Source organism: Bubalus kerabau, chromosome 13 (assembly GCF_029407905.1).
Source record: "Bubalus kerabau isolate K-KA32 ecotype Philippines breed swamp buffalo chromosome 13, PCC_UOA_SB_1v2, whole genome shotgun sequence".
NCBI classification, from domain to species: Eukaryota; Metazoa; Chordata; class Mammalia; order Artiodactyla; family Bovidae; genus Bubalus; species Bubalus kerabau.
This window is the reverse complement of record NC_073636.1, coordinates 24,036,127-24,052,274: the sequence shown is the minus strand read 5'-3', so window position 1 is coordinate 24,052,274 and position 16,148 is coordinate 24,036,127. Positions and strand designations below refer to the sequence as shown.

Genomic DNA, 16,148 nt, shown 5'->3' with positions numbered 1-16,148 from the left:
TCTTATCTCATGGTGGTAGTAATTTTAGTTTTCGACTCATTCACTTTCTAAAGCCAATGAACTCTAGGGCAGAAATGTGCAGAGTAAATTATTGGGTGGGAGGAATCCTATGCTTATCAACCAGAGAGTCACAAAGGAATTTTTTTTAAAGAATGAGTCCAGTAAGTGGAAAGAATCTATTTTCAGACACTGATATGAGAGGAGGGGGGGAAAGAGGCTGTTTTGTTTTTTTATCATTAATGGTGAATTTGTATCCCTTTTTTTTAAGTTGTAAAGTCAGGATCCTTTTGTAGAAGCTGAAGCGATTACAAAACTTGTTAAGTCTAGGGGATCTGGTATGACATAATTATTGTTTGGTTTCCCTAAGAAATTAATTAAAGTTAAAATAGTATCCAGAATTACATTCATGTCGAGTCACGCACTGCAGTTCTTTTACCCCTTGGGTCTTTACTGATCTTGAATTCTGTGTGCTTATCTGGCCTGTTCTCATTGTTCAGCCTATCCACTTCATTGTTATTATAGTTGAATTGTGTTTTAAAATATGCACTCATATTTAAGTGGTAGGAAATGTTTGGGAGATAAACTAAGTCCTCTTCAATCTGTGTCTTGAGATTTTGAGGAGGAATAAATAGGCCTTTTAAGATAATTCCCACTCCTGTCATGTCCAACTTGCCCCAGTCTGGGATGTCATACCTCCATACCCAGCACCATGCCCTGTGGCTTCATGTTCTGGGTGCCCCTTTTTTCATCTGAATATGGCATAATTTGTGGTAAGTTGTCTATTATAATCAGATTAAATATTTCAGTGTCTATACAACATGTGTGAGATTTCCTCATCTGTGTTTTTTCAGTCCTTTTTGTTTAAGCTTGCCTGAATGAAACCCAATAGAATTCTGTATTCATCTGGGGACACAGACAGTATTTAGAGTGAAATACATCTAAATCAATGAAGTGCTATTAATAATGCCTCACAATTTGTAAACATATTCTTGACTCAAAAAAAAGCCTTATGAATTCGTGAAGTTGATGCTTTAAATGTCTCAGTGTGGAAACGCTGTGTGGGGACATGTCCGTATGCCTTTACTTTAGAACCATTACCAGCTGGGTCTCACTCATTTATTTCTTGTCCAGTAGTTGTTTATGATTCTCCTTTTTGCAGCTTACCTGCAACTTGGTTTTCTTGCCAGTATGAATTCAGTGTTACATCTGCAGGAATGACACCCATTGCAATCAGCAGATTTAATCCACAAAACAAATAAGAAAACATACTTCACAGTGTCCGAGGTAACTTGAGTGGGATAGAAATTTGAATGTTTTGCTGAAGACAGTGATCAAGATACCTTTTCTGAGTGGGGTCATATGGTTTGTTACAAAAGGAAAAGTCACATGGCTTTTACTGTACCATGTGTTAATCATATTTTTTCATAAGGGAAAACTCAGCCATTTGCTTTAATACATAATTGCTTGAGAAATTGATTTTGTATCCTTTAAGGATACTCTTTAGGATTCATTAAGGTTTAATGGAACGTTGAGGAATATTTATTTTCCTTTTTTTTTTAATTGAAGTATAGTTGATTTACAATATTTCCCTTATTTATTTTTTTTATTTTTTGAAGTGATAAGGAATGTCAGAGAAGTAAACTTCTCAGAAATACAGGTCTTTCCAAATTTAGATTGCACTTATTAAAATTACAGCTGAGGTTAATTGTAGATTGTGGTGCATATTCAATTAAACATGCATTTAATCATTTATTCTAAACATCTATGTAATTACTCCTTAGAGGAAAAACAGGAAAAGACTCCTTTAGAAGCTTTTAACACGGTGAAGACTTGAATTGCGGGTGGACAGCTTTGTCACTTGCTCAGAGGCCATCAGAATCTCCAAAGGATCTTAGGGCCCGCCAGCCTCACTCTCTGACTTGCATATTTGAGGTAACTCATGTGAGTTGCCTGACTGAAGAGGTTTTAGGCAGGACTAGTTTACCTAATCTCACTAAGCCTCAATTTTCTTATCTGGAAAATGGAGACAATACTAACAGTACCTACTCCATTTGGTTGAAGACTGGGTGAGCTACTGTGTCTGCTGCTGCTGAGTCGCTTCAGTCGTGTCCGACTCTGTGCGACCCCATTGACGACAGCCCACCAGGCTCCACCGTCCCTGGGATTCTCCAGGCAAGAACACTGAAGTGGGTTGCCATTTCCTTCTCCAGTGCTTGAAAGAGAAAGTGAAAGTGAAGTCGCTCAGTCGTGTCTGACTCTTTGCGACCCCATGGACTGCAGCCTACCAGGCTCCTCCGTCCATGGATTCTCCAGGCAAGAGTACTGGAGTGACGGTGTCTAGAGTGCTGAATGTGATGCTTGTCAGATGTCCACGAAGTGTGAGCAGCAAGGTTAATGCCAAATATTAACAGGAGTCAAGGTCAAGGGGAGCCTAGACCTCACCAGCTCCTCCCATCCTCCTCTCTCCACCCCCTCCATGTCAAAGGTATCTTTCCCCTCTACACACTCCTCCCCACACCACCCCCTCCCCACCGTCCCCCCTTCACCCCCTGCAGAGCTGTAACACAATCAGGAACATTTGGACACTTTGAACTGATCCTTTCACTCACCCTCCCATCCCCACTTTGCCCTTGTGTCTATTGAGGTTCACAACAAAGCCGCTTTATTTAATGTCTGATGCTGGGCCCCGGCACCGTCCACGCTGATGCCCGATGGCTAAGCAGAAAGTCTGGGCAGGTCCACACCAGCCTGTTTACTACACTGTGCCTGGCACAGTGTAAACATGAACAAGAGGCCCTTCCCAGGGCACCCAGAGACCCAGCCTACTGCTCCTCTGTGAGGGTATCTGCAATAAACTTTTATGATCATAAGCTTTGTAGGACCATGGACACGACTGTCATTACAAACAGAAAATGAAAACTATTTGCCTAAGTAGTTTGACAACTATTAAGTACTTCACAAGAATAAAGTGATATTACACCTTTGTTGTGAGAGTTTGTTCAATATTTGTTACCCAAAGGAACCGTAAATGTGGCCTTAATAATAGAACTTCAGTTTATTATTTAAGTAACCTAATAAAAGTTAAATAAGTAAACTCCAAAGATACTTTTATCTCCATAAATTAAAAACTATTTAGATTTCATGATGTGTGCCTCTTCCTATGGGGGTGTGTTATTTTTTCCTCCAAAGTAGTAATGGTTAAACCAAATATTTTGTATTTCTTTTATAAATATTATATAGCATATATAAATGAAACTATGTGTTTGTGTTTCCAGTATCTATGGAATAGCTATAAAGCAGAAAGAAAAGTATAACTGCTTTGTTAAAATACTGATGCAAGCTAATGATGATAAACCATTATCTGCCAGTTTCCAGGTAGGCTATATAGAATGGTTAGACCAGGTAGAATGCCAAACTGAAGATTTGGAAACCCAAGAATATTGTTCAAAAGTCAAGATCACAGTCCCTCACTCTATGTGGAATACAGAAGAAACAGAATCAACCCAATTTATTCAAGTTGATACAGCTCATTGTCAATCTGTATCAGCTCATTCATGTGAATCAGAGACAAGAATATATTTTAGTTTGTGTGATGTCACAGTAATAGGTTACAGGAGAGAATTATCCAGGCCTTTCAATGATGCGGCAGTGCTGTCATGAATATGTCTGGTAAAACTGATGAATGACTGGTGAGTTCTGTACATAAAAAAATAAAGTGTGCTTGTAGAAAAAAGGGGGGGCTCATGGATACACTATCAAAAAGTATCATTTACTAATTAAGAGCTTCCTTTAAGCGGTAGGTCCTGTGGTTTGTGAAGTGTTTGTTTACAAGTCATTAAATCTAGCTACTCACCTGACCGAGGGGTGTAGGGAGAGGATTTAGGGGGAAGGAGAAACTCCAAAGAAATGTGAAGGCATCGTGAAGGAAAGGCAGTCTGGACAAGATGCCCGTGGAGTAGCTGGTAGCTGTCTAATATTATACAAGTCAGTGTCAAATCCTCCTTGATGATGAAGGCCAGGCTGTACCAGGATATGCTGTCATTTGCACAGTGAGGCTTAGACTGGAGGACTAAGGGTCTCTCTTAATTTCATCATCTTATTATTTTTTTCATATTTATTGATTTGGCTGCACCAAGTCTTAGTTGGGGCACATGGGATCTAGTTCCCTGACCAGGGAGGGAACCTGGGCCCCCTGCATTGGGAACTCAGAGTCTTAGCCACTAGACCATCAGTTCAGTTCAGTTCAGTCGCTCAGTCCTGTCCGACTCTTTGCGACCCCCGTGAATTGCAGCACGCCAGGCCTCCCTGTCCATCACCAACTCCCGAAGTTCACTCAGGCTCACGTCCATCGAGTCAGTGATGCCATCCAGCCATCTCATCCTCTGGCGTCCCCTTCTCCTCCTGCCCCCAATCCCTCCCAGCATCAGAGTCTTTTCCAATGAGTCAACTCTTCGCATGAGGTGGCCAAAGTACTGGAGTTTCAGCTTTAGCATCATTCCTTCCAAAGAAATCCCAGGACTGATCTCCTTCAGGATGGACTGGTTGGATCTCCTTGCAGTCCAAGGGACTCTCAAGAGCCTTCTCCAACACCACAGTTCAAAAGCATCAATTCTTCAGTGCTCAGCTTTTTTCACAGTCCAACTCTCACATCCATACATGACTACTGGAAAAATCATAGCCTTGACTAGACGGACCTTTGTTGGCAAAGTAATGTCTCTGCTTTTCAATATGCTATCTAGGTTGGTCGTAACTTTTCTTCCAAGGAGTAAGCTTCTTTTAATTTCATGGCTGCAGTCACCATCTGCAGTGATTTTGGAGCCCCCCAAAATAAAGTCTGACACTGTTTCCACTGTTTCCCCATCTATTTCCCATGAAGTGATGGGACCAGATGCCATGATCTTCCTTTTCTGAATGTTGAGCTTTAAGCCAACTTTTTCACTCTCCTCTTTCACTTTCATCAAGAGGCTCTTTAGTTCTTCACTTTCTGCCAAAAGGGTGGTGTCATCTACATATCTGAGGTTATTGATATTTCTCCCAGCAATCTTGATTCCAGTTTGTGCTTCTTCCAGCCCAGCATTTCTCATGATGTACTCTGCATATAAGTTAAATAAGCAGGGTGACAATATTCAGCCTTGATGTACTCCTTTTCCTATCTGGAACCAGTCAGTTGTTCCATGTCCAGTTCTAACTGTTGCTTCCTGACCTGCATACAGGTTTCTCAAGAGGCAGGTCAGGTGGTCTGGTATTCCCATCTCTTTCAGAATTGACCACCAGGAAGTCCCAAATTTCATCATCTTATGATTCTCCATAAACCAAGCTATAAGCACAGTCAGCTTTGATTTCTCGTCTCTTTTTTCCTCTAATAATGAGGGCCAAGCGTTCCCTCCTTCATGGGGGGAACTCCTGGTTTCTGAAGATGGAATTTGTGGAAGTGTATTGAAATGAAACACTAGTCATGCCTCTCCATCCCTCAAGAGCCACGCCGGCTTCACGGCCTCCCAGAAGCCCTTGCGCACACCTTCCCCAGCCCGCTGCCCCGAGTTCCCGGGAAAATTAGTGTCTGGACTCCAGCTTTCCCCTCTCTGCTGCTTCGTCCTTCACTCTGTGTGCTCGTGGCTCCATCAGCTGCAGCAGGAGCTTTCTGTGGTCAGGGAGGAGGGTTTTGTACTGACTTTCCATTTCCGAGTGATTATCCTAGAATTAACTCCACTGCTCATTCCAGCTAGCAAAAACCTCAAACCCGAAGAAGCCCGGTCCTCCCTAATCAGCACCAGCTCCCTGCAGCCCAGCTCTGGGGAATGTCACTCCTCGGGTTCCCCTGGCGTCCTGTGCGTTGACTATCACTGTGCCCCAAAGCCCAGCTGCATTTCTCCCTTCAGACTTGTTCTCCCACATTCTGCAATCACTTTTTCCAGTTCTCTGTGTTTCCTCTAAGCCGCCACATGCCTCCACCCTCAGCAGAGCCTCAGGGCTCCTCCTCAGAGAAAAAAGGAACCCCTCTCCGCCCTGGTCAGCTTCTGCCACTTCTTCACGGCCCCCTTTCCCTCTTCTCCTTTTTTTTAGCAAAACAATGGGATGGCCTTCTTTATTGTAAAACACTGTTGGCCACAGATCAGTACAAAGTTAGTGAATGTAGGAAAAGCGGGAGGGGGATTGAGGAAAGGAATTGAGAGTCACTGGTTTATTGGCCTTCTCTTTGTTTTATAAAAGGGGTGGGCAACGTTTAATTTTTTTTTGTGGTGGTGGGGGAAAAGTAAAATGAATGTGGAAGTGCTATCAAAAATCTGGGATTCCAATAGCAGAATTAGTTATTTACTATTTTGACATTGTTGCTTAGATACACTTTGTATGTACCTGTTGGCTGTTTGGAGGGGCTGCCTCCCCAAAGCCCGTTTCCTTCAGGCAGGCTCAGAGCCCAGTGACCCCAGCCTCCCCAGGAAGGAACATGCCTTCTTTTGACTCAGCCCCTGTCTCCATCCTCACCATCTCTCTCCTTCCAGGCTTCTGAGAAACTAGCCCTGTCCAGGTCAGCCTTCTCCCACCTCCCCTCCTCAGAGTCCCGGGCCTGGTTTCCTTTGCTGTCCTCCACCAATCCTCCCGCCAGAGGCCCCCCGACACCTCCAGCTGCCATACTCCAATCCTCGTCCTACTCCACTTCATCCCTTCATCCTCAGGGCCTTGCATCCTCGACTCTACTTCCTGGAAACCCCCTCCACCTGCCCCCTCCTGCTCCCGGCTGGCGCCTCCTTCACCTCCACCCCCACCCTGGTCCTGCCTCTGTCCTGCTTGCTCATGGTCTGATGACCTTCCTTCCAACACCTATCACTGTTGGAACTTGACATTGGGCACTTCTTCCATTAATATGTGGGCCTCTCTGGACACAGTGTGAGAATGAACAAGGGTCTCTGCATGGCAGCCAGCAGAGTGGATGCTCACATAAAAAGGATGGATGTGGAATACATATCAGTGAGGGAAATTCACAGATCACACATTCCATTGGGGCTGGAAGGTTGTCATGCTTTTACCACAAAACATTTTTCTGAGCAGGAACCAGATAGAGCAAAAAGGATCCCCAAAGTCTCTCTTCCTGCTGCCTTTCCAAAGAGATACTGTTACCAACACAGATGTCAGCAGCATGACGGAGGGAGGAATGGATTTCTATGTTCCCACTTCTAGACTGGATTTTGCTTTCTCAGAAATTGTTAGAAGCAGAGATGTGATAGGAATCATTATGTTCTCTCCAACTTCTATTTAATTTGGTGAAAGCAATATGAAGTTGGTTGCTCCTTCACTTTTCCTTGTCACCCTATAAATTTCCTTTGCTTTTATTTATTCTCTTCTATTTCTCTTCTATATTGAGAAATGGATTTAATTGCTATCCAGCTTTGTTCTAACTGTGCTTGTCACAAGACTTGGTTTTCAGTTCTGATTCTTTTTTTTCCCTCTGAACTTTGACATCAAGTCATCTAGCATCAAGATGTATAGATATTAATTTTTCACAAATATACTCTGTGAAATATTAATATTATATTTGATATTATTAAATATTAAATATTTAATAATATTATTTAATATTATAAGATACTTGAGTAAACTGAATGGGAGAGATTATATGATTTTAAGTTAGTCTAGTGTCTTGATTAAGTGGAAGTTTCATAAGTTTTTATAGGCCATAACACAAAGGAGATTTTAATAGTATAGTCTAGAATGGGCTAAACTGATACCTGATAAAGTTATTGCCATAATTTCATAGCAACAGAATTGTAATTTGGCTTTGCACAAATACAGTTGATACAGCATTATCCCAAGAAAACGAGTTACTTGAAAAGGTTATAGAGATCATCAGTTTATACAGGCTAATGGTTAAGCTTGTTTGGGGTGAATATAAAGTAGTTATAGGTTGTAATCCAGTACAATGCATTTAGGGGATTATTTTGATTATCTTAGAACATAAATATTCTCTAATTATATTTTCTCATTTGCTGTTTTAAGCATCTGCTGCTGTTTATACCTGTGGTCCCCAAAATGCACCAAGGTGCCCAGGGCATTGCAGCAAATTCCCCAGGAGTGCCCTGGGATATTTTAAAATTTCAAGGGAACCATGATGATCTCAGCATCAGCAAGACACCATGCAAACTACTAATTTGAGGGAGTTCACAATTTCAACTTCATACTACTTCCTGTAGTACAATGATAATCTTTGGGAAACTGGAATCTCATTGGTTATGTTAAAAAAAAAAAAAAAAAGAACAAGTACCACTTGAAAGTCAGCATGGATCCAGAAATGAGGGTGGTGGTATCCAATCCAAAAATTCATGCAGAGCTCAACATAATATAATTCTATCCATGAGATTTCCCAGGCAAAAATACTGGAGTGGGTTGTCTTTTCCTTCTGCAGGGAATCTTCCTGACTCAGGGATCAAATCGATTTCCCTTGCATTGGCAGGCCAGTTCTTTACCACTGAGCCACCAGGGAAGACACATTAAGTATTATGTGGATATAATATATATTTTATAACTGTTGCTGATAGCTTGCATGCATGTTTTGTCATAGGGTTTTTTTAAAAAGTTTTAAAGTACTTAATTTTTAGAACAAGCAATTTTTCAACATGATTCAAAAATCAAAAAACATAAAAAGAGGACATCCCTGGTGGTACAGTGGATAAGAATCTGCCTGCCAAGGCAGGGGACATGGGTTTGATCCCTGCTCCAGGAAGATTCCACGTGCTGAGGAGCAACGAAACCCGTGAGCCACAACTTCTGAGCCTTTGCACTCCAGAGCCCTCGAGCTATAACTACTGAGCCTACGTGCTGTAACTGCTGAAACCTATGCACCCACAGCCCAAGCCCCGCAACAAGAGGCCACCGCAGTGAGAAACCGGAACCCCACAATGAAGAGTAGCCCCCCGCTTGCCAAAACTAGAGAAAGCCCAAGTGCAGCAACGAAGACCCAATTCAACCAAAAATAAATAAAATGAATTAAAAAAAAAAAAAAAAAGGCACAAAAAGCAACACAGTGAGAAGTCTCCCCATCTCGGTTGATGGCAGCTCCATCTTCTGACTGTTTAGACCAAAGCCTTTTAGACCAAAGTGTCTTTCTGACACTCCCCCATCCAGAACTACAGGAAATCACGTTGTCTCTACTTTCAGTAAATACCCACAATCTGATTCCCCATCTCTAACTACACTGTTGTCTTCGTGGTCAAAACAGGCTATTACAGGAATTCTCTGGTGGTGCAGTGGTTAAGACTCTGGGCTTCCACTGGTGGGGGCCTGGGTTCCACTCCTGGTCAGAGAACTAAGATCCTGCATGCCATGCCAAAACAACAAAAATGGTAACAACAAAAACCAGGCTGTTACTACACTTCCTTGTAACTGGTCTCCCTGTTTCCATGCTTGTGCCCCTGCCCCACCACCATGATCTTTTTAAACCCTGAGTTAACTGATTTCATGGCTTTATCACCCAGAAGCTGCAATGGCTCCCATATCTCTTAGAGTAAAAGCCAGAGTCTTTCTAGTGACATGCAAGGCCCTACAGAAACCACTTCCCCTTACCTGTAACCTCAGCTCTTCCTGTCTCTCCCCTCATTAATCTGCTTCAGCCACACTGGCCTCCTTGTCCCAAGCATTCGAGGCATGTCCCCACCCCAGGGCCTTTGCACTGCCATGTCAAATCTCATCTTCTCCAAACCTTGGCCTACTGGAATCCACGCTGTTTTAAATAGTGCAGTGACCCTTCCCGTGTACTGATGAGCATTCCCTAGTTTTTCTGTTCTATCTTTCTCCTTTTTCTATAGCCTTTTAACCTAGTAGATCACTCGTTTCTAACATGGTAGTTTACTAAGTTTATTGTTTTATCTTCTGACTCTTCCCACTAAAACAGAAGCTCCAGAGGGCAGGCATCTTAATCTGTTTTGTTCCACCATGTAACCCAAGCATCTGGAAGAATAATACTTGGCAATAATAGGTGTGCAACAAGTACCAAGTGAATGATATTCATTACATTGTGTAAACCCCTAACTTTCTTCATTTGTGTCTTTCTGAACTGTATCAATAAAAGCGTATGTAAATGTGCCTCTTTAATAACGGATTGCCCATTTTCCCTGAGGTTCTAACAATTTTTGCTCTATACTCTCAAATTAATTAGGTCCTTATACCATAGGAATCTTGTCTTCCTGGCTAATTGAACCTTTTATCACTGTGTCCAGACCTTCTTTGTTCTCAGTAATGGTTTTGTCTTAGAGTTATTCATTTATTTGATATTAATAAAACTAGGCTAGCTTTCCAGCAGTTTTTAGTACTATGTAATATATTTTTTCTATTCCTTAAGTTTTGATGTATTTGACAACTTATGTTTTAAGTTGTCTCATGTACATCACTTATAGTTTTTAATTCATTTTGACAACCTTTAGTTTTAACTGCTAGTTTATTTGTGCCTATTGTGATTATGTATATATCCAGATTTATTTCTATCAGTAACTTTCTATTTGTCCCACTTTTGCTGTGCAAAAATTTTTTTTCTTCCTGCTTGTGTTTCTTTTTTTTTAATTGAGTTTTCTTTTCTTACTCTGTTTTTCTGTTTGGAAGTTATATACTGTGTTTCTTATTCTTTTAATGTTTAAGCTTAAACTTATTGCATAATACTTAACGTCTACAGTTAATATCTTACCTCTCCTCCTGAATAAAACATGAGCACTATAACCACTATTCTTTATTTATTTTTAAATTTTTGACTGTGCCACACAGCATGTGGGATCTTAGTTCCCTGTCCAGGGATCGAACCCATGCTCCCAGAATTGGAAGCTCTGAGTCTTAATCACTGGACCACCAGGGAAGTCCCTTCTTCACACATTTTATACATAGTCTTAATTTTCTATTCTGTATCGATTGTTCTACTAGCTGAAGTCTTGAACATAATATCAAGTTTTCTGTTAACTCTCATTCCTTTGTGCCCCCAAATTTGATTGAACTTCATCTGTGGGAATCCTGAAGGACTGTGTTAGGAGTGCTTTCTTCCAGGCACCATTTGCATTTATTTCCACTGGGCATCGGGACCACTTTTGCTTCCTTCAAGAGTTCTAGTTTAGTGCTGCAATCTTGGGTTGAGCTCCCCAGCTATCCTTTGACCCAAACTGTGAAATTGGCATTTATCTTCACAGAAGCCCCTCCTTTCAGGCTTACTTAATGGTCTCCACATGCCCTATGGATTAAACTCACTTTAGGGGAAGGAGCAGGTCTTAACGATTTCCTGTACTTTCTATGAACCCAGCAATGGGTTAACAACTGTGATGTATTGAGAAACTCATTTTGCTTTTTGTTTTTGTAACTAAGACCCCTACCATGCATCTTCCATTTACTTTGCAAAGATAATACTTTGCTGACAAAGGTCCATAGAGTCAAAGCTATGGTTTTTCCAGTAGTCATGTACAGATGTGAGAGTTGGACCATAAAGAAGACCAAGCACCGAAGAATTGATACTTTCGAACTCTGGTGCTGGAGAAGACTCTTAAGAGGAGATCAAACCAGTCAATCCTAAAGAACATCAACTCTGAATATTCATTGGAAGGACTGATGCTGAAGCTCCAATACTTTGGCCACCTGATGCGAAGAGTTGACTCATTGGAAAAGAACTTGATGCTGGGAAAGACTGAAGGCAATGAGAAGAGAGTGGCAGAGAATGAGATAGTTAGATAGCATCACCGACTCAATGGACATGAATCTGAGCAAACTCCAACAGATAGTGAAGGACAAGGAAGCCTGCAGTCCGTGGGGTTGCAAACTTAACGACTGAACATAAACCTTTAACATGATTTTTATTACTAGTAACAAGGGAATTATCACTTGGGAGCTAAATACAGAAATAATTAACCAAGAGAAGGTTCAGCTTTTTCAATCAAAAAGTGTCAAAAGCTGTCCCAGCCATTCATGGGAATGTAAACCGAGATGGATTAACCTCTTGTTCTCTGTAATCACATAAAGATGTGCCTTTGTCTTGACCCCTGTCCAACCCACTTCCCTGTCATCTAACCCCATGGCCATGTGTTTCTTTTCTTTTCTTCCTGAAGGTTCCTCTTCTGGTAAATTCATGTCCCACCCTAATATTTATTTTAAAATTAGGTCCCATAAGAAAGGTAAAGACCGTATAGATAACAGTGTGCCTTTTGAGTACCTCCAAAGTATAAAGAAATAGTCATATCCACTAATTCAACAAATTCTTTCTTTATGTGGCTGTGCCGGGTCTTAGTTGCAGCACCCAGGGTCTTCGATGTTCATTGCAGCAGGTGGATTCTAGTTCCCTGACCAGGGATCAACCCACGTCCCCTGCATTGGGAACAGGAAGTCTTAGCCACTGGACAACCAACAAAGGAAGTCCCTCCACAAATATTTATATCAGAAATTAAAAGGCTCTCTTTCTCAGATAGTATTTACAGAGGGACGTTGCCCTGGACATGTGATCAAAGGAGCTGTGGGTTGAGGCTCTGGAGAGGATGTGGGAAGATGGATAGAGAGGAGCCGGGACAGCTGGCTGTGAGGGTTCACCCTCCAGGACCCCTCTCTTGCCCCTGCCCATCCTGGAGGCCAGTGCCAGGCAGGGATGAGCAGGGGAAGTTGGAGCTGGGTGTGAGGTGGGAGACCATGGTGGTGGCCGAGGAGAGGGTGAGGGAAGCAGCTGCACGATGGGAACAGGGAGGAAAGTGGTCTGGGAAGTGCGAGCATCCACCAGGTTTCCTTGGAAAATGAAGTGTTCAAGATAAGTGCTTCCCACCTAGATGCTAACAACCTGTGCCATTTATTCTGTTTTCCTAGATCAATGAACTGAGCCATGTTCAAATCCCTGTTATGTTGATGCCAGATGACTTCAAAGCCTATTCAAAGATAAAGGTGGACAATCACCTTTTTAACAAGTAAGTACAAGCACAACCTTTTGTAGAACTAATGTGGCTGCCAGGAGTATGGTTTTTGTGAATTTCTATAATCACATTATTTTTCAATGGGTGGGAGTAAAGTTTTGCTGATGAAGTTAATCCTGTGATAAACATAACCATCTGTCATTTTCAGAGAAGCAACAGCAGGCCCTCTTGGGTAATATCTTTTTGCCATATGGCATATTGTTCTCTATGAATATCTTATATGTTAAAAGTGATATTCTCATTACAATTTAAATGTTTGAAGCTGTAAATTGCTTGGAATTTTTTTTTAGCAGCTATAGACCTCAGCTATAGACCTTACACAAAAGTCTGCTGATGATTCCTTCATGAAAAGAAATGACTGCTTCCTAGAACAATAAGGAATTAAGTTGCATTTTTATAAAATGTAATTGGAAGCCATGTTGGGCATTGAGACTATTTCTCCCTCTTTTGAATGTCGTTTTAGACATCATTAGGGAGCACCTTCTGTGGCACTACACTGTGAGCCGGACATACAGGGATGGATAAGAAATATCCTGCCCTGAGACTTCCCTGGTGGCCCATGGATGGGACTTTGCCTTTCAATGCAAGGGACACAGGTTCAATCCCTGGTCAGGGAGCTGACAGTCCTACATGCCTCAAGGCCAAAAAATCAAAACCTAAAAAAAGAAGCAATATTGTAACAAAATACGGTAATTTTTTTTAAAAGACTTTAAAAATGGTCCACATCAAAAAAAAAAAATCTTAAAAAAAAATTATTTTTTTTAAAAGAATACTCTGCCCTCAGAGTGTTCACAGTCAGGCAAGTGATTAAAAATGGACACATGTACAAATTACCATCATTTCCTATCGTATGTACAGAGTACCACGATAAAGGGGTGTGTGTATGTGTGCATGTGTGAACAAAAAGGAGGAAGCAATTCTGAATGAGTGGGATGAACCCCAGAGAAATCTCTCTCACATGAGGATCAACTGTGAAATTTCTTAATAGGGCCATTATTCTAACGTGAAGCTGCTGTGTTAATTATTCTCATAATACTCTTTAAAGGTTGACCTTTTGAGGGGGATCTTTCCATGTGAATTTAGAATTCGGTATTTACATAAAAGATAAAACAGGTCGAGCCAGGAGTGAGAGAAGGTCTTGTTTTGTAAGCTTTAGTCAGAAGGTAACCTATTAGAGGGCTTCCCTTGTGGCTCAGCTGATAAAGAATCTGCCTGCAACGCGGGAGACGTGGGTTCGATCCCTGGGTTGGGAAAATCCCCTGGCAAAGGGAAAGGCCACCCACTTCAGTATTCTGGCCTGGAGAATTCCATGAACTGTATAGTGCATGGGGTCGCAAAGAGCCAGATGAGACTGAGGGACTTTCACTTCACTTCAACCTGTTAGGAGTGGGGAGCATGGTTTGTACTCTGTCCGCTGCCCTTCCCTCCCTCTGCAAGCCTTTTGCTTCTCTTTTATTGTCCCCCCTGAATGTCTGTCCCTTCTGCCCCCGGATCTTACTGTGGGTTGCAGCAGCTATAGACCTCAGTTCTCTAACACAATCGCGTTCAAGCAAGTTCTCTTCTCACTCGAAGCCCATCTGGCCTGCTGTGGGTGGGGCGCTCCAAGCACATCGTTGGCTGCAGGTGAGCAGGATGGTGGCAGATTCACTGTTTGTACATCTGAACTTTATTCCACGATCTGATTGTTTCAGAGAAAACATGCCAAGCCACTTCAAGTTTAAGGAATACTGCCCCATGGTTTTCCGTAACCTGCGGGAGAGGTTTGGAATCGATGATCAGGATTTCCAGGTAAGTTGCTTTCATAACATTTATCTCAAATGGGTTTCACTCATGCCTTTTGCTCCGTAAAATAGAATTCATGTTTTTTTCATGTCAAGTAATTAGATAATAGTAACTTTCATTTTCTAGAAGAATTTTTAAGTGTGCTTTCTGAAATAAAAGGTTCTTTCAGTTAGGGCCCGTTATCAGTATGATCTCATTGTCATTTCATTGCATTTTTCCCCGAGGCCCCCGTAGGGCCCTGCGATGCAGAATGGCTTAGTGACAAGCAGCGCCGCCGTCGCCAGCCAGAGCCCAGCGGCCTGCGGGACACTGCTGTGCTTGCGCCCTCCTGCTCTTGCGCCCCACCACGTGAAGATGTGCTCTGCTGCCTTCCTCCCCATGTTTGCCCAGGAGTCGATTTTGACTTCTAAAATCGAGTCATGGGCTGTTGGACCTGCTGATGCATGGCCATTTCTCCTGAAATGCACCTGGCGTCAGTTACCTGATTTTCATAGAGCCGGCCAGATTCGTGAAGGCCAAGGATTTTTTTTAAGAGCAGAAGTCTAAGTCAGGAGATACCCAGGCTGCTTCCTGGTCTTTTGTGACAGTCCAATCATTTTATTGTGTGAATACTGACTTGTTTAATTAATTAATTAATTTCTACTTTTTGGCCACAACACGTGGCTTGTGGGATCCTAGTTCCTTGACCAGGGATGGAACCCCACCCTTGGCAGTCAAAGTGTGCAGTCCTAAGGACTGGACTGCTGAGAATTCCTGTACTGATTTATTTTAAATCTAGTAAACACTTTCTCTCATTTGTCCCAAACCAGAAATTCTAACTTATCCTCCATCACGTTTCGTATTCCCTGGGTGACCTTGCAAGGCGAATATTGACACAGCTTATCCCGTACTTTCTCTTAAAGAATAAGTCCCCAAGGCAAATCAAGCTTAGTTAATAGACTTTGCTATACATCTGTGGCCTCCCCGTCCTGTCCCACTGTTGAAAGTTTTCAAGAATTTCTCATAGGCTCATTCACGCCTGAGAAGCCTTCAAACCACCATGTTTTGAAAAAGGATCCCTAGGCTGGGAAGGTCCCCTCGAGGAGGATGTGACAACCTACTCCAGTATTCTTGCCTGGAAAATCCCATGGACAGAGGAGCCTGGCGGGCTAGAGTCCATAGAGTTGCACGGATTTGGACACAACTGAAGTGACTTAGCACACACACACACACATGATGCTGGCCAGGCTGCGGGTGACATTCCCTCCTCTGTGGACCAGACCCAGGTTCTGAGCAGAGGCTCCAGTGCGCCCCAGAGAGGGTGGAAGGGAAGCCTGCAGGGAGGATGTGGTCACGAGATTTGCTTTTAAAAACTGAGGTGGAGCCAGCATTCACGTGTGGGCTTCATGTGTAAGAGAGAAAGAACATCAGTCACACTTGGACTTGACGTTTACTGCTGCAAAAGCAAGTCACCTT

General features: G+C 42.4%; 1 protein-coding gene across 1 annotated transcript in view; it reads left to right on the top strand.

The window, feature by feature from the left end:
- Positions 1-16,148, top strand: part of PIP4K2A (phosphatidylinositol-5-phosphate 4-kinase type 2 alpha) — a 187,601-nt gene that overhangs the window by 97,936 nt on the left and 73,517 nt on the right. Inside the window, exons 2-3 of the mRNA XM_055543790.1 lie at positions 12,808-12,905; positions 14,603-14,699. Coding sequence (XP_055399765.1) covers positions 12,808-12,905; positions 14,603-14,699 — 195 coding nt within the window. The remainder of the gene's footprint in view (positions 1-12,807; positions 12,906-14,602; positions 14,700-16,148) is intronic.